This window comes from Brachyistius frenatus, unplaced genomic scaffold (genome assembly GCF_029030835.1).
Source record: "Brachyistius frenatus isolate BFR_SWC_R1_liver_20210118 unplaced genomic scaffold, ASM2903083v1 Contig_73, whole genome shotgun sequence".
Classification (NCBI taxonomy): domain Eukaryota; kingdom Metazoa; phylum Chordata; class Actinopteri; family Embiotocidae; genus Brachyistius; species Brachyistius frenatus.
In genome coordinates, this window is record NW_027210672.1 from 748663 (window position 1) to 776480 (window position 27818).

The 27818-nt window shown below is 44.3% G+C and overlaps 2 protein-coding genes across 3 annotated transcripts; both read right to left on the reverse strand.

The window, feature by feature from the left end:
* Positions 1 to 730: 730 nt before the first annotated feature.
* Positions 731 to 14353, reverse strand: supt16h (SPT16 homolog, facilitates chromatin remodeling subunit). The gene is made up of 24 exons (XM_069708018.1): positions 13917 to 14353; positions 12635 to 12727; positions 12368 to 12538; positions 11176 to 11328; positions 10606 to 10752; positions 9876 to 10027; positions 9548 to 9720; positions 8966 to 9056; positions 8782 to 8855; positions 8559 to 8671; positions 7952 to 8017; positions 7190 to 7288; positions 6603 to 6718; positions 5847 to 6000; positions 5639 to 5766; positions 5276 to 5538; positions 5040 to 5158; positions 4328 to 4566; positions 4119 to 4194; positions 3771 to 3940; positions 3459 to 3588; positions 3156 to 3282; positions 2842 to 2916; positions 731 to 1802 (listed from the first exon to the last, which is right to left on the reverse strand). The coding sequence occupies exons 1-24, from the start codon at positions 13980 to 13982 to the stop codon at positions 1687 to 1689; spliced, it is 3111 nt and encodes a 1036-aa protein (XP_069564119.1). The 5' UTR covers positions 13983 to 14353; the 3' UTR covers positions 731 to 1686.
* Positions 14354 to 16585: 2232 nt separating this feature from the next.
* Positions 16586 to 27319, reverse strand: tox4b (TOX high mobility group box family member 4 b). Of its 2 annotated transcripts, none has more exons than XM_069707980.1 (9): positions 27208 to 27319; positions 23616 to 23684; positions 21260 to 21547; positions 20907 to 21167; positions 20216 to 20536; positions 19898 to 19978; positions 17993 to 18637; positions 17733 to 17887; positions 16586 to 16735 (listed from the first exon to the last, which is right to left on the reverse strand). In XM_069707980.1, the coding sequence occupies exons 1-9, from the start codon at positions 27211 to 27213 to the stop codon at positions 16678 to 16680; spliced, it is 1884 nt and encodes a 627-aa protein (XP_069564081.1). In that variant the 5' UTR covers positions 27214 to 27319; the 3' UTR covers positions 16586 to 16677. The 2 variants fall into 2 exon arrangements, with proteins under 2 accessions (XP_069564081.1, XP_069564080.1); XM_069707979.1 differs by lacking the exon at positions 27208 to 27319 and adding an exon at positions 24367 to 26216.
* Positions 27320 to 27818: the final 499 nt, after the last annotated feature.

Here is a 27818-nt window from a genome sequence, read left to right on the forward strand (position 1 = left end):
CTACGTGCTGAAAGGCAACAACAACAACAACAAAACAATATGTAAAATACGCCACGGTAAAAAAAAAAAGAAAAAAGAAGCCCATCCACCCCCAAAGAAAAAAAACAAAAAACATACAAAATCAGATAAAAATATAAGAGAAGTAAGTTTCAGTCGTTCAGAGGATGTTCGTGCCAAGAAGGTGTAAAAGCCTAAAACTTTAAAAGGATTGAAGTTGTTAAAAATAAACGGGGCCTTTTTTTTTTTTTTTTAAAACAAGGACCGTTTTGGCAGCGACTCGTGTTTTCAGAAGCATTAATAAGTTCATTTCAAGGAAAAGCATGTCTTTTATGTCCATCTCCCCCCCCCCAGTGCAGAAACAGAGACGTCCCTCGGTGTGTTTTAGTTTGCAGCGCCTGCACGATTTCTGGACAGGACATTTACGTACGTCAAAACCATAACTTTTGTTTTTGAAAAGAGCAGCTTGTTTGTGACAATCGAGAAGTACGACCACTTCCTGTTTTTTTTTTTTTTTTTTTTAAAGTACAGCCATCATCCACACCTGGACTTTGAGCTCAAAAGTACTTGAGTATGTTTGAAAGCCCCCCCCCCCCACAAGCACTGGACAAGGCTTGAAGTGATTCATGTGACCCAGAAAAAAAAACCCAAAAAACATGGTAAACGTCATCACATCACGTCATCGTTTCCCCACCAGCTGCATGAAAGAAAAACATCCCACTAAAAAACAAACTACGGTTCCTTTTAATTTTATTACAAAAACAAAAACAGGATTTTTTTTTTCAGAATTAACAGTACAACATCATATCTACTCAGGACGAACAAAAAAAAAGAAAAGGGGGGGGGAGGACAAGTGGGAAGGAGATGGTGTGTGTGTGTGTGTGTGTGTTTGTCTGGATGCACAAGTTTACAAACCCCGTTTAAAAAAAAAAAAAAAAAAAAAAAAAAAAAATGAAAGGAAATCATCTGAAAATGTGCATCTGCCCCCCCCACCCTTTCAAAAAAGACAAATGTTCTATCTCTTTTGTTTTTTTATGTTTTAACAAACACTGAAGAAAACAAAAAGGTGGGAGTGAAAACTTGGGAGGTGAGGAAGAGGAGGAGGAGGAGGAGGGGGAGCAGTACGTTTCTCTGTTTTCATATAAAACACTTGGCAGAGATGATGTCAGGTCTTTTCTTCTGTCACCCATTAGTTAAGAAACTTTTTTTTATTTTTATTTTTTAAACAGAAAATAAACAAATGCTCGCAATAAAAACCCATTTAAACACGCACACAAACCCGCGCACGCGCACGCACGCACGCACGCACACACACACACACACACACACACACACACACACACACACACACACACACACACACACACACACACACAAACAAACCCTGATGGATGGATGGATGGAGGTGGAAACAAAAGCGAGGACCAGGAAGGAGAAGGAGCCGATGGATGAAGTGTGACCGTCGTTCACCGTCCCGCCGCGGCACTTCACCGACCGGCACAAAAATAATGGGCTCCTACGTCTATGTACAGTGTGTGTGTGTGTGTGTGTGTGTGTGTGTGTGAGCGTCAGAAGAGCCGGGGGGAGGGGGGGTGGGGGGTGGAGGAGGGGGCTAACTAGGTTTGGCAGTATGTGTGTGAGAGTGTGAGTGAGTGTGTGAGTGTGAGCGTGTATGCGAGAGAGAGGAATTTAGGACCGTCGCTTCTTCTTGCTGGGCGGAGCTGATGACCGCACCTTCCTCTTCTTGTTGTTGATGTTGTTGTTGTTGGAGGTGTCCTCGTCCTCGTAGTGGCTCTCTCTGTCAGCTGGAAGAGGGGAGGGGGGGGGGGAGACACACACACACAAAGTCACAGTTGTCGTTTAAAGAGGACGAGGGTGCGATCGCTCGGTCTTTGACCGACGCAGGTATCGAGAAGACGTTTCGTACGAGCACAAGCAACTTCAATATGGATCCTGGAGTTTGATTTTCTTTTGTGTTTTTCATTTTAACCAAGATTCTAACTGAATGTTTTACACAACGGGCGGAAAAATTGAACCCAACGCTGACCTGCAGTACCTCGAACGGCCACTTGAGGCTGGCAGGCTGTCCCACAGACCGTATATAAAAGCGGACGTAGCTTCTTAATACCACAGAGGGCCACAAGGGGGTTTCCTCCAAAAAGCCTTCAGCTCCTTAGACTCTATACATTTTCCTTTCATTCACTAAAGTCACTTTCTTATTAGTTTTCTGGCGGTCCATCTAAATATAATCCCGTCATTAATAAGGAAAGCAAATTAAAAACTGTTTCTTTGGGAGGCGTGTCCGTTTGTTTGAAAGGCCCATGGTGCAGTCAGATAGTCACTATCGATGGGCGGGGCATAGCTTCCTCAGGTTCCCAAATCCATCGGTCGCTCCCCGCCAGCTCGTCCAAATATGGTCACTTCCTGACGCAACGACTTTGTATTTGATGAGCGAAGTTGACGCTTTTTGAATGGGAGTCGATTGGAGCCCGAGGTGTTTTTGGAACCGGCCCCTAGTGGCCATCAGTGGTAATGCATTGGCTTCACTTTTCAGACCTGGAGACTACGTGCATTTTTATATACAGTCTACGGTTTTACAATAACTTTTAAAATATTTTGTTATAATATATCCCAACAACAGGTAAGTAACAGCAGCTTGTCATATAAAACATGCGGGAAAAAAACAACAACAACAACAACAACAACCACAACACAAACAGCTGCATTGCTTTCTTGACCTGGGATGTACGTTTGTTGACAGGATTGAGGTTGGGACACATTGATGGGCTGCATTTTATTAGCAGGTGTAAACACACGGATCACAAGAGAGTTTAAGATACGAACCTTTCCTGGCTTCTTCCTCCAGCTCATCCCAGTCTTTTCCGCTCTCCTCCTCGCTGCCCAGCGACTCGCTGTAGTCTACACAACGGCCATCACAACAGACGGTCAGAAATTAGCGCGATAATGAGAGTTGTTCAGATTATCATTCGCTGAAGATGTCCGAGATGTTACCTTCTTGATATTTTGTACACAAAATTGAAGAAAACGGCAAAAACGGTCTGTTTTTAAGTTTCCGCTCACTCTCGCATACGATAAAAGAAAAGGACCAGAGAATTGTTGCCGACGTGGCGAGTTTAAGAGGTTGTGATGAACCCTACCAGAGTCCTCCGTCTCCGAGCTGTAATCCTCGTCGCTGTCCTCCTCTTCTTCCTCTTCCTCATCCGCCGACGGGTTGAACGTTTCATCCTCCATTTCTGACTCCGAGTCTTCCTCTCCACCACTTCCCTGAGAGAAAATAAACAAAAAAAACAAGGACGTGATCACAAACGCAAAACAACAGGAGGAAACAAAGCGGAACAAATCTATCGTCCGTCGTGAACTTCGACTGAAATGGACAACGGGGGGAAGGAGGGGGTGATTTTCGTTTCCTTTCCTTTTTCGGTCCACTGCGTTGAACGCACCTCGCTCTCTGGGTCCAAGAAGGACCAGCCTCCCTGCTCGAAGAACCCCTCCGGGTCGTCGACGATGGTCTTCATGATCTTGGTCCAGTTCAGAGACTGGACTCCCTCCGTGTACTTGATGTCGCACGAGCTGAGAAAGACACAAAACATTTTATTGCACACACACACACACACACACACACACACACACACAAACAAAACAAAAAAAAGAACCGAAACCAGAACGACTTGTTTGTGATCCGGCCTGCATTGGTTCAATTAGATGACTTCCTTCATGAACTCCACTGCTCTCTCCCTGCGTGCCGGCCTTACTTGAACCACTCCTTGATGGGGTCGAGGGAGTTGACGGGCACGGCGTTGATCATCGTCACCTTCTTGTTGTAGTCCTTGTAGACGATGACCACGTCGAAGTTCTTCAGGTGGAACTGCACGCGCTCGAAGTGGACCAACTCCACCTCGTCCAGAGTCACCACGAACGGCGGCTACGAGATTATCCAACAGGAGAGGGTACGAAAAATTTGAATTTAAGATTAGAAAGACAAATCGGAACCATTTTGTGGACAAAAATGTGCTTGATGTTAAAAAAAAAAAAAAGGAAGAGAAGAGAAGAGTAAAGGTTATATTTTATTTAAACGTGCAAAATGTGCGTCAAAGCCTCACCCATTCAGTGACATTGACAAGTGAGCTGGATGTGGGTTGTAGGAGACAGGTACTCCTGTAGGGGGCGCCCTGGAACCTGGAAACAAAGACGCACAGGCAGAAACAGTCAGCCCACCTCCTTACAGCGACTTCCCCAGAACTTATTTTCTTTTCCCCCGTTCGGGGCCGTTACGGCGATGCTCGGCGGCCCCCCGGCCCGATCCGCTCACCCCAGGTCTCTGAAGGGCACCTCGAACTCCAGCTCCTCTTTAGTGAGCGCCTCCACCTTGTCCGTGAAGTTCTTGAAGGCCGACTTGAGCTTGTGCCTCATCTCGCGCTCCATCTGCTCGGCGTACAGGTCGTCGCGGTCGTGCATGTGCTGGTGTTTGCCCAAGTCCGTGGTGATCTCGCCCACCTCCGTGTAGAACTGGACGTCCGTGTGGCGCCTCTTGCCGAACATGATGGCGTTCTGGAGGAAGAGTGCGACGGGACAGAGTTTGACGCTCTGGGAAAAGTGCTGATTTGCCGAAGAGTTCGATATCGCTCGTGTCCGTACGAGGCGCGGTCAAAAAGGTTCTGAGACTCTTTTTTTTCTTTTTACACAGAATTAAATTGGTGCTTTCCGCTCAAGTGGTCACCAAAACGTCACCGTGCTGCCGTGAACGTTTCGATTGCGCCTCGTATTGCAAATACGGAGCTGCAGCCGGGAGACTAGACAAAGGACGAGTCGGCAAACCCGGCTCCACGAAAGGCAATCAGAAATTCTACCTGCTGACTTCTCTAAAACTCACCAACATGTCACTTCATTTGTTTTTCCGGGTTTTGTAAACGGAAGCCAAACGGCCGCGAGCTGCAGGCCTCGTATTTACCGAACGTACGAGCGCGGCAGTAATTAAGCTTACTCTGCGTTTTCTCAAGACGGATCAGCTAAACAAAGCAGACCTTGAGGTGGAAGTGCAGCACGATGATCATCTCCCCGTCGCACGGCTGGAAGATGGCGTGTTTGATGTTGTTGTAAAGAATGTCCACTTTATCGCCGCGGACCGACGTGAAACGGAAACCTGCGCGAGGAGAAGAAGAAGAAGAAGAAGAAGAAGAGACTTCAATAAAAAAACAAAACAAAAAACACTCGTGAGAAATCTCTCAAACTCGACGAGAAACCGTCTCGGCGGCGTCACCGTTGGTGTGCGCCTCCAGCGAGCCCTGCATCCTCTTCTGCGCGATGTTGGGTCTGATGTAGAGGTCCTTGAGTTTGGGGTTGCTGCGGTTCAGGTTGATGACCAGCGAGTCCTGCTTCACGATGCCCTCCTTCTCCTTCTCCTCGGCCTCTCGCGTTTTGTAGCGCTTCTGCACCTCCTTGATGATGCGGAAGGCGTTCTGCAGGTTGGTGGAGGGCACCGACGTGTCGCCGGGGGCCTTCAGGTTGGACGCCCGGTACGTGCTGGGGAGGGGGAGGAGTCAAATCATATCTTCCCTCCCCTTGAAAGCGTGCAAAAAAAAAAAAAAGAAGAAAAACGAGCGTTCAAAATTCCCGCACTCACATTTCTTTGACGAAGGTGGCGTCGGGGTTGGGGAAGATGTTTCCTTCCTGCCGTCCCAGGGAGCTGCCGGGGACGTAGAAGTTGATCCTCAGGTAGGTGTAGTCTCCCTCTACGGACATGCTGATGTTCTACGCCGAGAATCAGGAGAGATCGGTCGGTGCACGAGACAATAAACGGTTAAATAAAATAAAATGCGTGCGCCGCGTACCTTGATGGTGGCGATGTGGAACGGCGTGGCGATGCCGAACACGGGCATGACGACCGTCTCGTACTTCTTGTCGATAAAGATCTTCATGTCCCTGATGTCTTTTTCTCTCGGCATCTGAGACATGTTCTTGTAGGACACGTTTGATTTTCGGGCCCTGAGAGGGGGAAAAAAAAGAAAAGAAAGAAAGAATGCCGACTAATGAGCTGGAACTTAATTAAACGTGCGTCTTAACCTACTTCTGTCTTTAGGAGTTATCCAAGACACATTTTTCAAATCATTTACAGCAACACAAGTAACAATAAAACTGGTGGATGTAAATGATGAAAGAAGGTTTAAACGAAATAAACACGACGACAACAATCCCCGTCGGACGTGCGAACCTGGAGCGGCCCAGAGACAATTCCAGTCTGTGAATATCTGGTTCTGGGCGGAGACCTCTCAGGTTCGTTTTAACCAATCAGCATGCGGCAAAACTACCTGAAACTCTGCAACAGAGGTTTTTTTTTTCTTCCCCAGTCTTTAATGTTTTTAATTTAGCAGCTTGACGAAGTGCCGAGCGTTTATTCTGCCTCGATTTTTCTTCCCCGGTCAGCGAGTGTTGAAAAATATCAACGCCGCGCTCGTCGCCGTCACCAGCCGTCCAATCACAGCGAAGGAGGGGCGGGACAAACACAGTTAGCCGATTCAGAGTGGCCTAAGAGGGAAAAAAAAAAAAAACCGCTAATACGAGCGGACTACCGGCGTCCGATCACTCACTTCTGAATCTGCTGCTCTCCTTTCTGCTCCGTCAGGCGCCGCTTGGCTTCTTCATTCAGATTACTGGCCAGCTCCTTCTGGTGAGCGCGCCGCTTCTCCTCCGCCGTCATCTCGTTCTAGAGTTTGACAACAGACACGACTGAGTGACCACAGAGAAACACCAGGAGCCAAGACTTTTCTGTTGTTTAAAAAAAATAAATAAAAGGTGGAAAACACAACATACATGCACAAAACAGATGTGTTTTTAAAGCTTTGGATGGTAAAAAAAAGAAAGAAAGAAAAAAAAAAGAATTTAATACACAAAAGATAAATCAAAAATCACTCAAATTAAAAACGACAACAGATCTCCCCCCCACCCCAAAAACAAAAAAATCAGCTAAGGGGGAGTTTTGAACGAGTGAAGTTCAGCTTATGAAATTTTTTAGAAAGAACAATGAATACTTACCTTCCCCAGTAGCTGGGAGAGTACAAAGACATTCACACTCTTAGTTATGAACATTCTGTCATGGTGGCAAAAAATAAAAATAAAAAGCCACTGATCACATATTTAACACCACACACACACACACACACTCGTCCACACTTACTCTGGTTCTGTCGGCGAGCAGAGCGGCGCTGCGAGCTCCCTTCCCCAGCAGCTCCTCGGCATCGTCGCCTTCTTCCTCCTCGTCATCCTCGTCGTCGTTCTGACAAAACACATCAGTGAGTTTACGGCTCTGGTCCCTCCGATTACTTGACTACGATCAAGTCGCGATTTTTTTTTTCCCTTTTCTTTAAACGATCACAATATCGGGACAAAATAAGCAAAACGATAAATAAATAAATTTTAAAAAAGACCAACACAAACAACACGTGAAATAACGGGGAGAAAACGGCTCCAGCTGATCGCACATACACGACAGATTATTTCACAGAAAGACGTACGGGCGAGTATTTGTTTTTTTTCTCATCCACTCATTTGACTTAAAATATCAACAGAAATGAAGCTGCAATAAAAGATAGCTGCTGTTGAATGTGGGCAGGTAACGCAAAAAAAAAACCCCAAAAAAACCCTTAACTAAGCTTGACAGATGATGGATTTTTTTTGGGGGGGCCGATATCAGAAGAAAAATTATTTCCGATATATAAACTAAAACACGATCATAAAACAAGTATGAATTAAAGGCAGAATATTTCACGTTTTAACAGTAAACTTTTCTCCAAAATGACGTCAGTACGTGGAAACACCGAACTTCCCCGGAAATGCAGTAAATTTCAAATATCGGAAAACACAAGTCGGTAAATCGGTCGGTCTCCAAGTTCAACTTCAGCTCGTATTTGTTCAATAACTGAAAGAAAAAGAGTCGTACCTTCAAGAAGATTCCCACATTTTTGATCTTTTTCTTAACTGGTGTGAGTATCGTGGCGGCCTCTTCCTGTTTTTCACACACACACACACACACACACACACACACACACACACACACACACACACACACACACACACACACACACACACACACACACACACACACACACACACACACACAAATCATAAAAACAAACTAAAAATCAAAAAAATCTTCCTGAAAATTTCAGCGATATGGTCCAACATGTTTATAAAAAGAAAATCCTTTCAAAATAAGAAAGCTTCATTAAAATGTTTTACGGCTTCTCAGCAGGGAAAAGATTTGACTGAGTGCTGAAACAATTAGTTATTGACAGAAAAATGAATTTTAAACTATTCTGATAATCACTTAAAACAACATTTAGGCTGTATTATAATAGAAATGCCTGAAGTTTTGTGGTTTCTGATCCAATGTGAAGATTTGCTGCTTTTTTTTGGTATAAATATAACCTAATAAACATCGGCTGCAGGAAATTGTGATTTCACATCTTAAAGACTAAAACACATGATTGATTAACTGAAAAAACTAAAAGTCAGATTCATATCAATAATAATAACAAAAAACTCACCTCATTGATCTGTATTGTGTCACCAATAAACAAAGCGTACTTCTTCAGCTCGTCTTTCTTGCCATCTTTATTCATGAGGTCAGCAAAACCCAAACTGATACTCAACACCATGCCTGGTGGAAGGACGGACACACACACAAGTTTGATTATCAATAATATAATTTTACATAATCCATAGAAAGCACCGTTTCATGTGCTTCTATAATAAAGTACTTAAACTCACCTTTTTTCAGCTTGTACTGATTTTTTGTGTTCAAAACCAACGAGCCTTCTCTGAACTCAATCCCCATCGCAAAGCTACACGAGACAGAGAAAATGAGGAAGTGAGTGTTTGAACGCATCCGAGTGCATCTAATTAAAAAAAGAAAAAAAGAAAAAAAAAGGGAAACGGATGCGAGACTATTTACCCGAGGTTTTTCGTGAGCTTCGCTACGAGGTCCGGCTTCTCTTTCTTAACGTACTCCAGAACTGTGCTGTAGGCGTCGCAGATTTTTACACCTGAGGAGAGGAAACAAAAAGAAAAATTCACAAACACACACACACACACACGCGGTCAATATTTCTCTGACCGGCCCACCGTTCATCGCCTCACTCACTTTTTCAAGCTAAAACAACAAGAATTTACTCGTTTTCAGTTTTTGAAAAAGTCAAGATTTTCCCTGCTGTCTGTGACAATCTTGAGTTTTCTACTATTGTTTGAATAAAACAGACATTTTGAATGAGTCTCATTGGGCGTTATTTTCCACTACAATCAATCAATAGTCAAAACAACATTCTGCAGGTACATTAAAATATCCGTAAGCCATATTTACAGTCTTAATTTATTCACACACACAAAAAACATTTCCACTGAGCAAAATTACACCAGAAAAAGAACATAAAAAAGGTAGAGGATTAAAATAAGAAGAAGCTCCCCACTTGACGTCCTACTGCGTGACTTCCAACGAGCCCTCGAAGCTCCCACGCTCCCGGCGGGCGCCCGAACTCACCGTGCTTGAGCTCTTTGAGCAGCTCCTCCTCCACCTGCAGCAGGAAGTTGTAGTTGTCCTGCATCTCCTGAGGAGGGTCTACCATGAGGGTGCGCACCAGGTTGGAGCAGTACGACTTGTAGCGGATGCCCATGGCGCACGTGATGGCGCCGAAGTGCATGTGGTTCTTATCGCTGGGGGAGCAGAGAGAGTCGGGATTTAGCATTTGATACACCGAGTGATTCATCCAGAGAATAAATCCGCAAGTTGATTAACTGGAGGGAAAAATAATCGGCAACTGCAGCTCGATTAAAAACGGAATTATAAGCGTAACAGAAACGTGCGCTACCTGACGACGCTGAACTTGAGGCTGTAGTTGCCGCCGCTCTGGATGATGGGAGGATAACACATCTCCACCGTGGACGGGTCGGCGCCGCCCAGGTACTTCTTCTCCTCGATGGCCTTCTCCACCGACTCCGCCAGCTTGCTGTGACGCACTTTCTGTTGGGGGGAGAGGGGGGGGAAAAAAAAGAAGCTAAAATTCAAACTTCAGCTACTTTAATGTGACCTTTTCTTTTGTGCACTGATAAAAAAAAAAAAAAAAAAAAATTAAAAAAAACTTTTAGTTGTGGATTTTTTTTTCTTTTTTTAAATTGGGAAAAAACAAAACATGTTTGGAACACCGGTCAAACATTTTTAAGAGCGAACAACTGAGAAAACAATCCACAGATGGATCAGCAATGAAAATGATCATTAATTTCATCCATATCGTTAATATTGGGTTTTTATTTCCGAGCAGTTACCAGCGATGGGAGTCTTGGCAGCAATGTGGCAAACTGGATTTGTTTTGCCAAATGTTGCCGCCAGAAATTCCCCAAACATATCAACAGTTTTCCCGACGTTGTCACTCTCAACTAACTCTTAACAACGTCTCGTAAACGTGCCTCTTCTGCCACAGAAAGTGCGTTTAATTGCAAATTTTAGCGATCGGGAGCAGCAGATCGGAGTGTCGTGAGATGTTTTAGTTTTCCCATGATGCTCTCTGTTTCACACAAGAAACACAGGTTTCTTCTCCTCACCTCGTCGGCGTCCACGATCTCCATGACGCGCTCCTTGAAGAACTTGGAGTAGACCTCGCTGGTGATGGCCGCCGCCTTCTTCATCAGGCCCAGCTCCCCGTCTTCCTTCACCGCCATCGTGTACGCGACCACGGCGCTGATGTCCACCTGCAGACAGAACGCGGTGACGGAGATCATTACGAAAGACCGCTGCGGTCGGGAGTCTGAATGTCCAAAATGTCCAAACGTCTCTTCGCCCGTGCTCGTTTAATATTATGTTTCAGGAATGTTTTACACATTCAGAAGTTATTTTGGTTGTTTTTAAGTCAGCAGTTGGAAAAAAAAACAAAAAACAAATGATCATGTCGTGTCTGTACCGCAATGAATTGTGGGTAATTCAAATCAGTAAAGTCTGTTGAAGTCTACACCCCAAGCAAGCTCTCTGGCTGTAAATAAAAAAAAAAAATAAAAAAAAGTCCTCCGCTGGTGAACTGGGTGAGTTGTGGGTTTAAAACGAGAATCCGATTCAGCTTTTATTTCACTCCCGGATCTTTAAAACCGTTCGAGTTGACCTTTCGGCCGACGTCTCACCTTCTCCAGTCCCTCGGCGGTGATCGTGTCGTTCCAGCTCTTCATGTACTCTCCTGGGAACTTGTCTTTGCTGAACACTCCCACCGTCTTGCCCTCTTTGCTGCCTCGGATCGCCTCGATCATCTTGTCGAAGTTGGCCTTGTTGCTTTCATTCTGAGACACGGCGCAGACACAAACATCCAGATTCATCAGAACGGAAAACAGAGTAGATTTAACCCAGAGAGGGTTTGATCGTACTTTACAGTTACTGCGTAATTGATTATCGTATTATTGCACATGATCATATAATAACATCCTGAAGTTCCTTGTGGACTTTCAGACATCTTTTAAAAAAAGGTTTCTTTAAGACTCATCAAGTTCAATTTAAAACCTTTTTACATTAGTTCTTGTGAAAAGTACCAACTGCTATTTAAAAAAATAAATAAATCTATTAATCAGCACAAGTGTTTCCTCATCATGTATTTTTTTGCTGTATTCACATCACAAATCACACAAATGACTAGCGTCTGCAATGTAATCTCTTCATGCCTGTAAGTGCGGACACTTTTATGTTGGTGTGAAATCACTGTTGATAGGAGGCGCAATTAATCCCTCAATAAGTTGTGTGTCTCTGGGAAGACACTGTCGTTTATGATAAAAACTGACAATAGACGCTGATGTAGCTCGCTGCAACACTCGAGTCGAAAACTCCACCGAAAAGGATTAAAGAGCCTCCTGCAGAACGATTTAACTTTTCCTGGACGGTCCCCCTGAACATTTCATAACCAACATCACTGCCTACAAAAGACAATATTCAAAACCGTTATGGACGTTTTTATACATTTTAACGGCTTTGGTTTCTGAGGAAGTTTAACGGGTCCTTAACACCTGCAGACAGCGTGATCTATAAAAGGTGAACTTTCTGTCAAAAAACAAAAAAAACTCAAGATAAATGTTAAAAGTAAACATCAGGCTACAAAAGGATTTAAAAAAAAAAAAAAAAGTTTCACAAAGTAACTGAAATACAGGAAACATATCTGCACTCAAGGTGGGAAAAAAAAAGAAGTCCCAATCAAACCACTGAAATGGAGGCTTCAAAATCTTTTTCAAACTCTGACAACAACACGGGTTCGTCCCATCGGTAAGCGAACTCATCACACACCGATGACTTCCAGCTGTGCGGCGGTGACCACGACGCCTTCAGGTGCGTTACCTTTTCTCTGGTGAGCAGGGTGATGGGCGCGGCACCGTTGGCGTTCTCGTTGCCTTTAGTCACCGCCACCTGTTTGAGGAAGTCCACCTTCTTCTTGCTGGCGAGGAAGATGATCTTGGTGTCGCAAAACACCATGATGGTGTCCGTCAGCTCGTAGCCGAACAGCCAGGTCTGGGGGTGGGAGGAAAAAAACAAACAACAAAAAAAAACATGAGAGAGGAGTTCATTTGTTTTTAATACAGAATAAAGAGTGTTTAACACCCTCACCTGTATGGCGGTGGATTTGGCGTACACGATCTCCTCGTCCACCCCGACAGACACCACGATGGCGTCCACTTTACCGAACTCATCTTCTGCTTTCTGGAAATTAAAAAAAACAACAACAACAACAACAACATACATCACATTAAAAATTTGAATACGACGCATAAAGAAATACTACAAAATTAGGTCCAGCTTGAGGTTCTTCGGGGAACCGGGAGCAGACAACACCGAGCCAGTTTACAGCTGAACAAACACTTGATGGATGTTGGTGAGAAAAAAACCTCAAATAAATCAAGGTAGTTAGTCGAGTTGGAGTCACTTAAAAAGGTGATGGAGGTTTTAAATCAGCAGCAGGTCACCGCAGACACGTTCAGGTGCTTTAGAGGCTTTAAAATAACGCACATTAAACACTTATTATATATTTTAGTGAACCAGAGAAACGTTCCTGCGATGCGGTTCAACTTTAACTGGAAAACTCCCAACTACAAACATCACGGAGCAACTTTTGCGAACAAGCTTAACACCTCCAAAAAAAAACAAAAAAAAGAAAAAGAAGAAGTTCCCACAAGGTTACCGTGAATTAAAACAACCCCGTTAGCAGATGAAGAGGTTTCCAGGAGCTGCACATGTCACCGGGATGCTGCCGTTTATCCCGATGCTAATCAGCCAGCTAACATTAGCATGTAGCGAAACGTTCACTGACGATGACGGTAAAACATGTTCGCGGTTAGCCGAATGTCAAAGCACATCTCCCCGGGTGGGGTGGGGGGACGGGACGGGGGGACGTTTGATGTCCTCGTCGCCTTGTAAACCATTTACTCACCACACGGACAAGACGCGTGCTCTCTGACGCGACCAGCCGCGTAGCTGGTCCGGTTAGCTCGGGTAAAGTTACCGAGGTTAGCGGGCTAGCTTGGATGGGAGAGTCGCGTGCTAACATGAGGTAGCTCGTCCGTTTAAACGATTCGAGCGACCGAATAAATAAATAAAAACTCTTTTTAAGTGGTAAATTAAAAAAAAATTAAAAAAAATTAAAATTAAAAAAAAAAAAAAAAGAGGAATTTGTCAAATGAAGCTGGTGAACCCGCGCAGGGCCTGTCGGCCCGGGGTGTGTGCGCCGGATGCTGGCGGCGCAGAGAGCGCCTCTTCACGCAGACAAGTCGACTCTCGCTCGGCAGACAAACCGCGGATGAACTCTTCATCTTCCAGCAGCGGAGAAAAAACACGAGTTCAAACATGACGTGAATCCCCGGAGGCACGTTTGACTTAAACCGAGCGAGCTCACCTTCCAGTTGCTGTATAACCTCTTGATTCGGCGGTAGTACGCTTCCTTGTCCAGGTTTACCGCCATGGTGACTCCTCTGTAGCAAACTCCAGCTCCCGGCTTCGCTTCTGCTCAGCAGGCCGGATGAGGAGGAGGAGGAGGACGAGGAGGAGGAGGAGGATGATCGGAGTCAACTAACAACAACGCACTTTCCTTCCACGCCTGCTGAGATCCAACCAGCACAACGAGATGCTGCTGCTGCTGCTGCTGCCTCCTTTATAATTTCACCAGAGGCCTTTTCCACTGAGGACTCGTGTAAAAACAAATCCCGTAAATATCCTCGACAGGCATTCAACCGGTTAAAAATTAAAAAAAAAAAAAAAAAAATATTCAACTGTAATAAAATAGCTCCTCTTGTTTTCGCCACACAAACACCACGCACACACCAATCTGTTATAATTAAGTCCTCAGAGTCGGGGGGGCCGCCCCCGCCCCTCCTTCCTCTCCCTCCTCCGCCTACTCATCACTATTTCTAATAAACATTTAAAACTCTTTTTGCTTAACTATAAATGAAATGTTTTACGATAAAACATATGTCTCAATACACGGTAAATTAATTTCTTCCTTTTATTTTTTTTTTTTAACTACTTTGTAATTTTACTTGACGTTTTGTGGCGCATTTCAGTGTTACGTGTCGTGCTGCACTGCACAACAGCGCCCCCTGTCTTTGTGTTGACCACGCTGCTTTTTTCCCGCCATGGTGGTTTTTCCCGCCACCGTCATCAAACGCTTCCACTGATGTGGTTCTCGCGATACCTCCTGCTGTAGCGGCTTGAAGTGAGACTCCCCGTTTTCAGCCTTTTTCTGGTGATTTAATCAACAGCGACAGAAATAAACCTTTTTTTTTTAATACATTTTCAAAAATTTGGAATCGTTGAAATTGGCAAATATGAATATATAAAAAAATAAATAAAAAATGCTAATCTACAGGTAAAAAGACAAATGTTTTGGGTCTAACAGCACATAAGCATTTTTCTAGAAATCCAAAATGTAAAAGTATAATTTAATTCCTTATTATTGTTAAAAAGTGTTAGTCCCCAGGGCCTTTTCTTCTTTCTTCTATGTACTTTATGTGTCTCTATATATTTACTGGCTTTAATGTAAAAAAAAATGTGCCACAACCATTGTCTTCTTGTATAACACAAATTAAAAAATAAAATATAGTGCATTTCTTCTGAAATGAAGAAAAATTATTTATTGGGTTGAGTCATTATTATTATTCCCGTTATTCCCTGTGAGATTATAAAATTAATGTCACACCAGCAGTAATTGCGAGGCGAAAATGTATATCACCAAATGTATATTAAAACATAAAATATTTTATTTCATAATTAAAAACATTTCCAGAATATCTACAATAAACCAGGCCGATCATTTCATCTGACTGGGAACAGTTTTTTTGGAAGCAACTCCCTTGATTAATCAACACACCAGCAATTCCATAATCAAAACAATGTCATGTCAAAAAATAAAGCTTTTATACTGTATTCCCTTTACAGTGAGTAGTGTTGTCAGAGCTGGTGTGTGTTTTATTTTTATTTCGTTCCATTATTTCTTTTTTTTTCTCCCTCAAACAGAAATTTTCACCCCAAATCTTCCCGATAAAGCAAAAAAACCCCAACAACAACACATGTTTAAAAAGCTCTCGTGTCGCAGGGTGTTTTAGCAGGAAAGGAGAACAGAGAACAATAGAGCTACTTTTTCCTGAATCTTAGCACCTGTTTTGAATGTATGAAAGAACAACCTTTCAATCATGGTGGGGTTCATATCCCCCCCCCCCCACAGTGGCTCTTAAAGGTGACAAACAGCATTTAGCTGGCGGCAGATTCATTCCCACCTCGTCTCCCAAAAATGGCTTCTTTACAAACGCGTTCGCCGTCTCGGACGACTCCGAAGTAGCTTTAAGACTGTTTGTGCTTTGCCAGGTTGTTGGTCTTGTAAATCTCTGAAGTTTGAACACGCACACATTCCCGCAGAACGAAACAAACAAAACTCTCAAGACTTCATTCACATTGATCGGTCCTCACTGTAACAGTAAAGGGAAGCGCGCACACATAAGAAATCATGAAATGAAAAAAAAAAATAAAACAAAACTGAAAACACCCGCAAGAGACTTCCTGCGCTTTTCTTTTTTTCCTTTTCGAAATAATTAAAAACACCGTAAGTTCATATAAAATGTACTTTATATATATATGTATATATATACATGTATATATATATACACATACATACATATATATGTATATATACACACATACATATATATGTATATATATGTATATATATATATATATATGGAGTTCATATTTATAAATTCACAATAGATGATCGATGGGAAATGTCTGAAGCAGCAGAGTGGAGCCTCTCGTCTCTTCTTCTGTGGTTTCTTCAGTATCGTTATCCGTCTCTCCGCGCGAGAGTCGTCATCGTGAGTGAAGTATTTGCAAATAATTCTGGTTTTTGTTTTATTCTGCCGGAGAAAACATAATACAGTGACTTCTTCTTTTTCTTCTTCTTCTTCTTTTAAATACTTTGCCTGCGACCGTCTCCTCTTTTGGTCTCGTCCGCAGCGGGAGCACGTTAAAACGAAAGCGTTTACGTGCCGATACCTGAGCCGGTCGTTCCTTTCGTTTCCTCCCGTTTGTTTTTGCGTTCGGCGTGTCGTCGTTTGGCCTTTTTCCGTCTGGTGTGCAGCGCTCCTTCCGTCCGGTGTGTCCCGTCCCTATGTGACCGTGGTGGAGCTCTGACCTCGGATGGCGCACCAGGCCATGAACACATCCCTGTGGAAGATGAAGAAAAGAAAAGACAAGAAAATCATCAAATCATCATCATCGTTCTCACTGAGTTTCCAGCGTCTGAAACGGACGCACTCGTAATGTAAATACAGGGATTTGGAGAACTGCAGATCGTCGTGTTCCCTCATTTAAAAACGTTTAAACGAGACACTAACGTGCAATTTCAGACGCAAATGTAGCCGTGACGCCGAGTTCAGGAGGAAGATGCTCTTGCGATGTTGCTTCTTTAAAAGGAGCGGTTCGACGTGTTGGGAAACATCTTTATTCCCCTTTTTCTTGCCAAAAGCTGGAGATCGTCAACAAACACTCACTTCTGTTTGTTAACCGTGAAGCTGAAGTCGGGACTTGATTGGTTTAGACAGCAAACAGCTCGTCCGTCTCTGTGTGACGTTTTTTTTTTTAAAGCATGCGGCGCCTCTCGCCGTGTTCGGACCGGACGCGAAACCACTTTTCTCCTCGTTAAACATTTTCTTTCTTTGCGTTGACTTTGTATGTAATAATTCGCTTCCCGTCCGGTCTGAACAAACTATACATTTTTTTTTTTTTTTTCCCTCTTTAATCAGTTCACGAAGCGGAAACCTCAACGAGCACACGTCAAGACTGCTTCTCAACTTCGTAGCTGTGCTCGTTTCAGAAACACTTTCAGCCTGTAACTTCCTGTAAACTCTAAACGGGTCGTGTTTACGTTGTTTTGGTTTCTTTCTGTCGTATAAATAAAGAGAAACGGCAAAAATGAATGATCTTTTAACAACGTACGACACTGAAAAGGGAAAGTCAGCCGCGCAAGTCTTCAAAGCGGGGTCACGGGTTGGATTCCCAGTGAGCTGCGCCTTTCCTGCATTTCCCGTCTCGTCTTCGCCGTTATTCAATAACTGCTGAACAAATAACGCGTAAACGTCCACGGAGAACAACAACCGGCTCTGAATCACCACGCAAACGGACCTAAACGAGCCCGGAGGATTGACTCGTCGGCGGTACCGACCTGCAGTGTGTGGCGACGCACTCGTTGCTGCAGTACTCTTTGTCCCAGTCTTTGCTCTCCACGGCCGGGTTGGTGCAGCCGGCGCGCACGCAGATGTTGTGGCTGGCGGCGGGGGTCAGACTGGGACCGGGGGCCACGTTCACCTCCACCTCCATCTGAAGACAAGTGCCAGACATATTCATCTTCACATCAAATACCAAAATGAGCGTGCAGCGGTGAACACCCTCAGGTGTCCGTTAAGTGATATCGCCGCGCTTTACCCCTTCCTCTGCTTCCGCCACTTCCCCCTCTGCCGTCACCGCGCCGGCCGTCTGTCCCACCGCCACCGTCAGGCCGGACGACGAGGAGGACGAGGAGACCGACGCGGGCGCTTCGCCGGACGACGACACCAGGATCGGCGCGCCGGAGTCCGACTGGCGCGACGACGGGACCACCTTGATCTGCAGCGGCGGCGGCGGAGCGGCGGCGCCGGCGCCCCGCGGCTTGGCCTGCAGAGGAGGCGGAGCCTGGGCGTGCACCATCTGCTGCAGCCGGGGCGGCGGAGGGGTGCTCTGCATCTGCTGCAGCGGCGGCGGCTGGCGCGGCGAGGAGGCGGCCGTCGCCGTGACCGACACGCCGCCGGACGGCAGCGGCGTCTGCTTGATGATGATCTTGGCGACCATGGGCATGGTGGGGGCGGGCGGGGGCGGCGGCGGCGGCTTGATGGCGCCGGTGCGGGAGCGCGTGCTGACCTGGGGCAGGTCCAGGATGATGTTGGAGGTGCAGATGTTGGTGATGGTGTTCTCCTCGGGGTTGTAGTGCTGGGACCGGGTGGAGCGAGCGGACAGGGCGGGGACGGGGGTGGCCGCGGGAGCCGGCGACGGAGGCGGAGGCGACGGGGACGTGTCCATGACTTCGATGGGGGCCTGAAGGGAGAAAAGTCGGACGTAGTGAAGTTCACGAAACCAGAGAGCACGTTCGAACACCTCCACTACAATATATTCAACACATCCAGTGGTGTCTTGGTCCAGTGGGGACGTTTGTCTCTTTACTGGTTTCAATAGTGTCTTAGCCACCTCAGAAAAATGTAACTCTGACTTTACAATGTGCAACAACAGGCTTAAGAATATTTAAAAGCCAGAATAACCTCAATAAGACAACTAAAAAGTTGTATCTGCTCATCACGCCCCGATCATGAAGGAGCATTTCCGGCCAATCCTCGAAGAAGAAACGGCCTTCTTCTTAAAACGGACACGGCAGGACCGGTTGAGTTCGAAAATCCTCCCGACACGAGACCGATTTGTTGTTCAAAGTCAGGTCAAATCAGAGAGACGGGCGCTCCCTCCGAGGACACGTCGCATTTAAAGAGCACGTAAAGAATTCGACCGTTGGGCACGTAAAAAAACAAAACAAACGGAGCTCTGGATAAACAAAATAAATTCCTGTTAGGCAATAAAGTGAATGAGACGGTCGTAAATGGCGTTCCTCTACTTAAACAAAACACAGCCGGCGCGCGCGCGCGCACACACACACACACACACACACACACACACACACACACACACACACACACACACACACACACACACACACACAGAGTAACGCTAAATGTGCATTTTCGTTGTAATCCCACCTGCTGTGATGTTGCTTTTTTTGAATATATAATGGAAACATGCAAAATGGCAATTAGTATTTTTTAAAAAAATTTTTTTTTTACATAATAAAAATGAACTGATCCCCCCCCCAAAAAAACACACATTTGAGTGCTAAATGGGCTCATTTTTCCTTTATGATGAGAAAATTGCAGTTCCAATTCATTCACTCTCAGCCTTGTTTTGTGATTATTATTTCTTATGTTGCAAAGTGTATTTTTATAAAATAAATATTGTAATAGTTCAGAATTATGTGAAAATTCATCTTTTTTTGAACAACCGCTGCCAGCTAGTATTTTTGAGATACAATCTGTTGGCAGCTCATACTACTTTTTGGTCGTTCTTCCAAGTTTGGAAATCTACTATTGAGCAATTTCAAAGCTGAGGGGGGTCTTTCAGCTTCGTAGAAATGATAACTCGACTGTGATGTATATTGATACGAACTTCTGCAAAGGATTGATCACCCAGCTCTCGCTATTCTTACTCTTAGTGTTTGTGAGCAGACATCATATGGCGTCATAAAGTTGTGCTCACCTGAGACATCTGTCCGGCTCGGTACTCTGCCAGCGCTTTCAAGTAATCCTTCTTTGCCGCTTCGTTTTTCCTCTTGTAAACCTGAAAGAGGGGAACTTATGACCGACCGGCAAGACACTGCGTGTTGGTGGTTTTTTTCAGTATATATTTGATGAAAAACAAGCTGCTCGATGGATGGATGACCTATAAGCACATTTTTCAAATTTGAAACTACATGTGAATATTTTTCCACAACTTTTTTTTTTTTTTTTTATCTCAGAAATACAAATTCCCTCTTCCCCCCCCACGACTGCAGGAACCCTGGAAGAGCCTCCTCACCTGCTTCTGTTCCTCCCCCAGACTGTCCCACATGGAGGCCACGATCTTGGACACCTCTCCGAACGTGGCGTTGGGGTTTTGCCCCTTGATCGCTGCCTGCGTGTCCCTGAAGAACAGAGCGTAGGCCGACACGGGTTTCTGGGGCTCGTTGGGGTCCTTCTTCTTCTTCACCTTCTTCCCCCCTCCCGCCCCGCCTTTGCGTCCGACGCCCGGGGAGACGCTGGCGGTCGGGGCCGAGAGCGGCGAGTCGGACAGAGAGGGGTCGAGGGAGATGACGCTGGGGGAGACGGCCAGGGAGACCGGAGATTCGACCAGGACGCTCTGATTGGAGGAGGAGGGGAGGGAAGATGAGTATTTCCAAATATGAACGTTTAGGGTAGATTTGACAAATTGGACCTGGTTGAGGCCATTGTTTTGTCACACAAATCATCTCTAATTCAGCTCATTTTTAAATTTCAGCTCAAATAAATTGTTCCCAAACTTCTTGAGCTCATTAAGTCTCTTAAAACAAAAAAATCCCATTAAAGTATCTAAAATGCCAAAAAAAACTAAACACACAGAATTTTTTTTTTACGCATGCAAAACAGGCAGCACAGCAGCAAAGGGCTACACAGATAACAGTGTCCATGTCGGACCTCGCGACATAAAGTTATTGATGATTCAGATGTTTCCGGGCCCTTTTAAGACTCACCCGTCTGAAGTCGTCCATGTCGTCGTCCTGCAGCGAGCTGGTGGGCGACGCCGTGGCCGACAGAGGGTTTTCGGGTGACTGCGACCGTTGCAGGATGTTCCCGCCTCCCAGGCCGAGGCCCAGCTGAGCGCTGAGCTCCGACTGGTCGATAGTGGTCAGCTGGTTGGACCCCAGCAGGCCCTGGCCCATGTCCCCCAGCGGGACGTCGATGGTCACCGGGGACGAGCTGCTGAACTGGGAGCCGATGGGATGACCGAGGTCCTGGGGAAGCAGCAGGGGAGGAAAATAAAAATAAAATAAAGTTAAACTGGGGATTACCGGCGGGATGATTTCAAACGTCTCGCCCTCCTCACCATCCCCAGCGACGACCCCAACAGGGCGCTTCCTCCCGACTGGTTCATGACCCCCAGACTCAGGTGCTCCAGCCCCTGAGAGGGAGCGCTGACGAAGGTGGAGGCGAAGGAGGGGTCGTCGCCTTCGACCACGGCGTTCCCGGGGACCACCACGCTGTCCGAGGGGCCGCTGTCCGACAGCTCCCCGAAATGGGACACCACGTCGGACACGGTGAGGGCCGAGTCCGGGTCCAAAGAGATGGGAGGGATCTCGAACTCCTCATCGCCGAGGCTGGGAGTGTGGAAGGTCTGAAAGAGAGTGAGAGAAAGAGAGTGAGAGGGAGAGAGAGCAGGAGGAAACGAAGAGGACGGAGGCAAAAAGGAGGAAGAAGTTAGGAAAAAAAACAACAACATGGAAGAAAGGAAACAAGCGTTGGAAGAGGAGGGTCCGACACAGACCCCTCCGTTTTAATCAATACTGAAATAATTCAAATGCGTGTCGACATCCTGGTCGCAGAGGCAAAGAATTCATCCAACGATAATATACAGACATACACACTGAGGATAACTTACAGCTACACACATGGAAATTATTACATTTTGATAAAGGGCGACTAAAATTTCAACGCAAAAAAAAAAAAAAAAAAAAAAATAAATCCCTTACAGTTTATGACTCGAGCCCCAAAAAAATGATCAAATTTGCTGACTTTCACCGTTTGGAAAGGAATTCTTAAAATTCCCAAACCATCGTAGAACCCTGTTTATAACTTGTTTAAAAAAAAAACCAACAACACTATGATTAGGCTTTTACTATAATGTTGGCAACGCATGAAAAAAAGAAGAGGCAATTAAATCATTAATCACAGTTATTATTTATCACAACCTAGTGATGATGTCATCCCTGTAAAACACTCAAACGTTAAGTATGCAGCCGTTTGTAAAGCTCTACAACTTATGTTTCTCGCTTTCTGTTTGTTCTGACGGCAAAACAACAACGACGGGGACGTGACGGCGGCCTCTGATTGGCCGACGGGTTCAGGCCTCGGACTCGCGCGTCTGATGCTGCGTCGCAACGAAAAGCTCTCCGTCCTCCCTTCATCCGACAACGACACCTTGGATGAGTCGGCTTTGCAGCTTTCAAAAAAAAAAAAAAAAAAAAAAAAAAAAAAAGAAAGAAAGAAAAAAAGAATGTTTTATGTGTAATGCTGACGTGGCGTTTTTGATGACTCACTCGCTGCGAGAAGCTTGTTTCCTACATTACATCTGTTGAAACGCCGTCTGAAGGTTGCGTGTAAAAAAAACAAAAAAAACAACAAAAAGGATAGGAGTCATTAACGCTTCGGACTCCATCGGCAGATCCAGCGAGGACGGGAGGAGAGAGGAGATGGGGGAGGGAGGGGTCGAAGGTTTAGTGGAAACCATGCGAGCGAGTTCAAGTAGATTACAAATGTCACGGGTCGTATTAGTGACGGCAAAACTGCTCGGACATGTCGTTCTGACGTTAAGGAGTTCAAACGCAGGGCAGAAAAGTCTCAATTTGCATGACGCCGACATCATTTCCAGTTTTGTCAACTGGAAATAATCTATTATTCACGCGGCAGAAGTGCCAGGAAACGAACCGCCGCGATTGCCAGATATCAAATTGGCGACCGCGTTTCTGAAAGATATCGATCTTTGCAAAACTCAAAGGGGTCATTGAACAACACTTCTGAGTGTGTTTTTCTTAAATGATCAACGACACCCCCCCCCTCCCTCCTCAAAACGTATTTATAGAAGAACATTCGGTTTACCATTTGCCAAAAGATTCCCACAAGTTGTGACTTCACGTTCGAACCCAGGAAGCCAGAAATGAAACCTCTCGGCCTGCTGCTCTGATTTGATTTCTTTTTGGAGGTCTAATTTTTTTTTGTGTGAAATCACTGGACATGTTTTTAATCTTTAGGCCTCTAATAAAACAATAGAAACGGTAGAACTCAATCTTAAACTGCTCGTCAGCCACTGACGCAGACTTTAACAAGGGGTCCTTGGTAGGTAGAGCTGTTTGTTAAAGGGGCCTCAAGTCTACAAGGTTGGAAACCAGGGGCTGAAAGGAAAAAAAAAAAAAAAAAAAAAGAGCCCCGTTTACCCACCGGTGAGGCCGGGATCGGACTACACGCTATATTTGTCTTTAACGACGGTAACATATGTCAGATTAGGGCGAACAAAGGGCCACAAAGTCTTCGTCCGGTGCAAGCCCGGGCCGATCCTGTCGACTTTCATCTCTTGACGGGATGTGAAAGTCGACATTGGCTGATAAACCCAGAAGTACGTCCGCAGGAGAGGTCGCCATGGTAACGAACAGCAAGCAGTGGCGTGATGCGAAGGCGCAAAGGCGTACCTCTGAGGAGGAGAGGAAAGGATGGCCGGACCCAGATATCGTCAGGTAGTTGTCGCTGCCTCCGGGGAACTGAAACAACAACAACAAGTTAGGAGGAAGTAGGTGTTTCAGTGGTTTTGATAATAGTTCCTCATCCTTATTTTCAAATGAAAACACATTTCAACAGGACGGCAACGACGAGAGGGCGACCATCACAGGAAACCGAGCAAAAATCCATTCAGCGCCGAGGAAACTCAAAAGAAGCGTCATCTCCACGCCGGGACGAGTTCGGAGGTTTTAATGAGATTAAATAATCTGGAGACACACGGTGTTAATCTGAGGGTGATGGAAATTGCAGCAATGTAAAAAAATAAAAAAAAATGAATATTTCAATGTGTGTTTCATTTTGAAAAATGTTCTTTTTTTTTTTTTAATATAAAACAAAGCTGATGAAGCGCTTTAAACATTTAACAACTTTGATGCTTGAAATGAAACCCTCCGAGAGGTTTGGAGAGGCAGTCGCTCCTCTTTGGTGGGATTAAAAACTGAAGAGATGTCTGAAGGGTGACCAGGTGAACCCCACCTGGAGACCGAGTCACTTTAATCTCAAACAGTCTCTTAAAAAATTAATTAAAAAAAAATAAAAATCTGTTTTTCTGTCAAATATGATCCTGTAACATTATTTTCTTAAGTAAAGATTTAATTCTGAAATGTGGCTTTTGAATGGGAATACTCAACCCCGGTAGTTACTGCCCACCCAGCGGATAGTCACCTTGTTGTCAGAGTCAAATCCATTGAAAGACTGCGGATCCAGGAACTCTGGGTCACCGTCGTGCTGCCCGGTACCGTCCGTTAAATCCGAGTAAAAATTCAGGTCCATCTTTTCAGCTGGGCCTCATATGTTAGCTATGAGGCCCCTCTTCACTTCAACAAGACGTTACGCGATTAAACGAAATGTCCACAAGCTTTTTGCGTTTGCTGGGAGGGGAAAAAAAAAAAAAAGAAAAAAAAAAAAAGAAAAAAAAATGTTGTGGTCGATTCGAGACTGGTAGTAAAAATGTGTGACGGTAACCGACCTTAAAACACCCGAGTGGAGATTTTTAGTTCACGCTGACAAGCCTTGGCACAGATGTTGGGGGCTGCTAGCTCACGCGACTAAAACGGAGCATGTGTGCGCCGGCCGCCGGTGCCAAAAATAAAACCTCCCCGCCGCCTGACGGGCGAGTTTCCGAGGTAACGTGGCCGTTAACCGTCTTTCTCGCTGACTTGTCCTAACCGCGGTTTAGCGTTAGCTGGGCTTTGACGCAAGGCTGCGGTACTCGGCGCCCGTTAGTCTGCCCCGGTCCTCGAACGTCTCATTCAATCGGTAGCCGCCGCGAGCGGGCGAGACGCGGCCGCGCGCGTTTACCGGACGGACGGCTGATGCCACTCGAGAGGCTCGGCGGAACGACCGGGATCGTTTCAAGGTGTCAGACTGGCGAGGGAAGGCGGACCGGATCCCCGTTTTCGGCTCCGTGTTGACCCGGGCCAGGCTGCTCAATGGATCCCGAGTCACGGATCGCGGACAAACGGAAGCGGTCAAGTTACGCGGTGACCACGCCGGATGTGGGGAGATACAGATTTCAAAGTAAAACCGAATGGTTGACTTGTACTTTTAGCTGTCAATTCATTTTTTTTTTCGCAATTCAGTTAGCTTTGTTTGCATGAATGTTCTGTTAATAATATTGTCAAAGCATCAGAGACATTATATACTACAAAAGAACAAAGGATAATATCGTATGTTATCATTACAATAATAATGACACATATCACCACTGTTGCAATGCCATGAATGTACCATCATCACGAAGTACACATATTCCTATTTAACCAATAAATGCACTGAATAATAAGACTGCGTCATTATTATTATCATTATAACACAGTCCTTTATCCCTCTAAAGAGATACAAACATCCAATTCAGTAATGAAATGAGAAAAAAATATATATACAATTCATTAAGTACAATAAGATAAATAGATATTGTCACTGGGTAAGTTAAAGATGAGCTACGCCTCGCACGGAAAGTAGACGAAAGCAGGTGGCAGCAGCACATAAAGATCGTCAGTCTTTACAGAAAGAAACACGCATATCCTGTTCGGTCTGATCCTGATTCAATACAAAAAAGTTAACAGACCCAGAAATCAGTTTGTGCTCAGTCTCCAGTTGTTTTAATTATGACAAGGGAGACGATTAAAATGCTTCACAGCTTGATGCTTGATCTCTGTTCATGGTTCAACCTTAATTTTACATGAAATCCATCCAATTAAACAAAAATGAAACGTTTCCAGATAAAGTCATATTGAACCTGAAGATGAGATTTTGTCACAGCGCCATTATATAAATAATAATTCTATTACTGCAGGATTTTAGCTTGCAGGTTCTTGTACTTTAATGATTTTTAATCAAGTTACTAAACTACAATTGACAGAACAGTTGCCTGCCTCGTTCGTTATTATATATTTATGTGTTATAGAGAGGATATGCCAACTAACTAACTACTAAGACATTGCAGTAGGCCCGAGAGTAATATTCAAGGTCATAAAGACAAAATGTCAATAATAATAGTCAAATCGACTGTATTATATATACATTTTGATTCATATAGTTCAGAATTCAAACTTATAGCTTTTTCTGTATGTTTTCTAACGTCAAAATGCAGCATTGTTGCTTTAGTAGTCTGATCAACACTTTAATCAAACGGAATTGTTGTTTATTTTGTATTATTGTTAATAGTAACTACTAACACAATTTTCAGTAAAGATTCCTGTATGAAATCTTTACATTTGAGGTTGTTTTTTTTGTGTGCAAAATTTCTTATAAATAGTAAACAAGAACTTACTACAACTGTTTAATATACAAGTTTAAGAAGTATTTGACTATGGGCTTATATTTAGAGAAAAAAATAATACTGTCCGGAATGTTATCAGAAGGTTTTACGATTCCGGGTTTTATTTTGAAAGCTGTGACAGGAAGTCGTCTGTTACTCCAACTCGGATTAATCCGGTCGAAAAAGGAGTTCACTTTGCGAAAGTATTACTGTGTTTTAACAACAACAACAAAAAGAATCGAATCTGACAGTTTACAAAACATAATATTATGTGGTGAAACAGACTAGTTGATCATGTTTTTAAAATCAGTCAGTCGGGTATTTGAGCTTTGAACCGTGCCACACTGAAACTCTTCCCTCCTGCGGTAAGTGGTTCAGTCCGACGCAACCTTCCAGATAAACAGTAAATTAGTGACATTTCCAAAGATTAAATTCACACGTAAAACAATTCAACTTCGCCCTTGATGGCAGATATTTAACGAATAAGCTCGTTTTCGCGCCGGCAGACAAAACCGGTGTCAAAATCAGCGTCCGACTGACACCGGGATCAATTTGTCAGATTCAGGTTTTGTAGAGTTATAAGTGGGTTAACTCAAATGAACCGATTTGATAAACGGATAACAGTCAGCCGTGACAGGCCGGGCGACCCGCGCGTCACAAGGCCACCATTGTTGTGTTTGTGACAACCAAAGATCGTGTGTTGTTTTATTGTGTCGAGAGTTTCTAGTACCAACTACTCTTACCTCCATGCTCACCCCCGAAATCTGATTAGTGTTTTGCTTTTATTCCACTTTTGCTAGTGAACTTCGCCCAGAACTGATTTCCTCAAATAGCTCAACATGGCACCGGCTTCCGCATTGTACGTACAGGTGGAAGTGACCTCAGCACGCTTCTTTTTTTTTTTTTTTTTAATGTCTTTTTTTTTTTGGTTTAATGACGAACGTTAACGGCTTTCGGGCTCATTACCGCCACCCACCGATCTGGAGTGTGAACTACAGATGTGACCTCACCAAGGAATAAAACAAAATCAAAATAAATAACCACAATTGATATAATCAAATAAAAAAATTAAAGGAATACAGAATAAACAAATAATACTAATATTTGTATTAGTTTTTTTTCTTTACTTTGTATTTACATTGATATCAAACTAAATAAAAGTTAGTATTCTAGATGAAATTTGAAATTCAGCTATATTTTATAATTTTTCTCCGTGTATTTATAATAAATAGCCTACAATACAGAGACATCACATTAAAACATTAAAAATAATTGTATTATTATATTGTCATCTACAGCTTTGAACATCTGCTTTTATTTTCTTAATGTACCTTATTCCTTGTTTTATCCTGCA

What these genes read in the sequence shown, in the direction of transcription:
- supt16h (XM_069708018.1), bottom strand. Translation starts at nt 13,982, where the DNA reads ATGGCGGTAAACCTGGACAAGGAAGCGTACTACCGCCGAATCAAGAGG. An exon ending in ACACAATACAGATCAATGAG is followed by an intron (nt 8,018 to 8,558) that starts GTGAGTTTTTTG and finishes TGTGAAAAACAG; the next exon opens with GAAGAGGCCGCCACGATACT. An exon ending in TCCACATCGCCACCATCAAG is followed by an intron (nt 5,767 to 5,846) that starts GTACGCGGCGCA and finishes TTCTCGGCGTAG; the next exon opens with AACATCAGCATGTCCGTAGA.
- tox4b (XM_069707979.1), bottom strand. Translation starts at nt 24,474, where the DNA reads ATGGACCTGAATTTTTACTCGGATTTAACGGACGGTACCGGGCAGCAC. An exon ending in TGGGGGAGGAACAGAAGCAG is followed by an intron (nt 19,979 to 20,215) that starts GTGAGGAGGCTC and finishes CCCCTCTTTCAG; the next exon opens with GTTTACAAGAGGAAAAACGA. An exon ending in GAGCCGGACAGATGTCTCAG is followed by an intron (nt 18,638 to 19,897) that starts GTGAGCACAACT and finishes TTCTCCCTTCAG; the next exon opens with GCCCCCATCGAAGTCATGGA.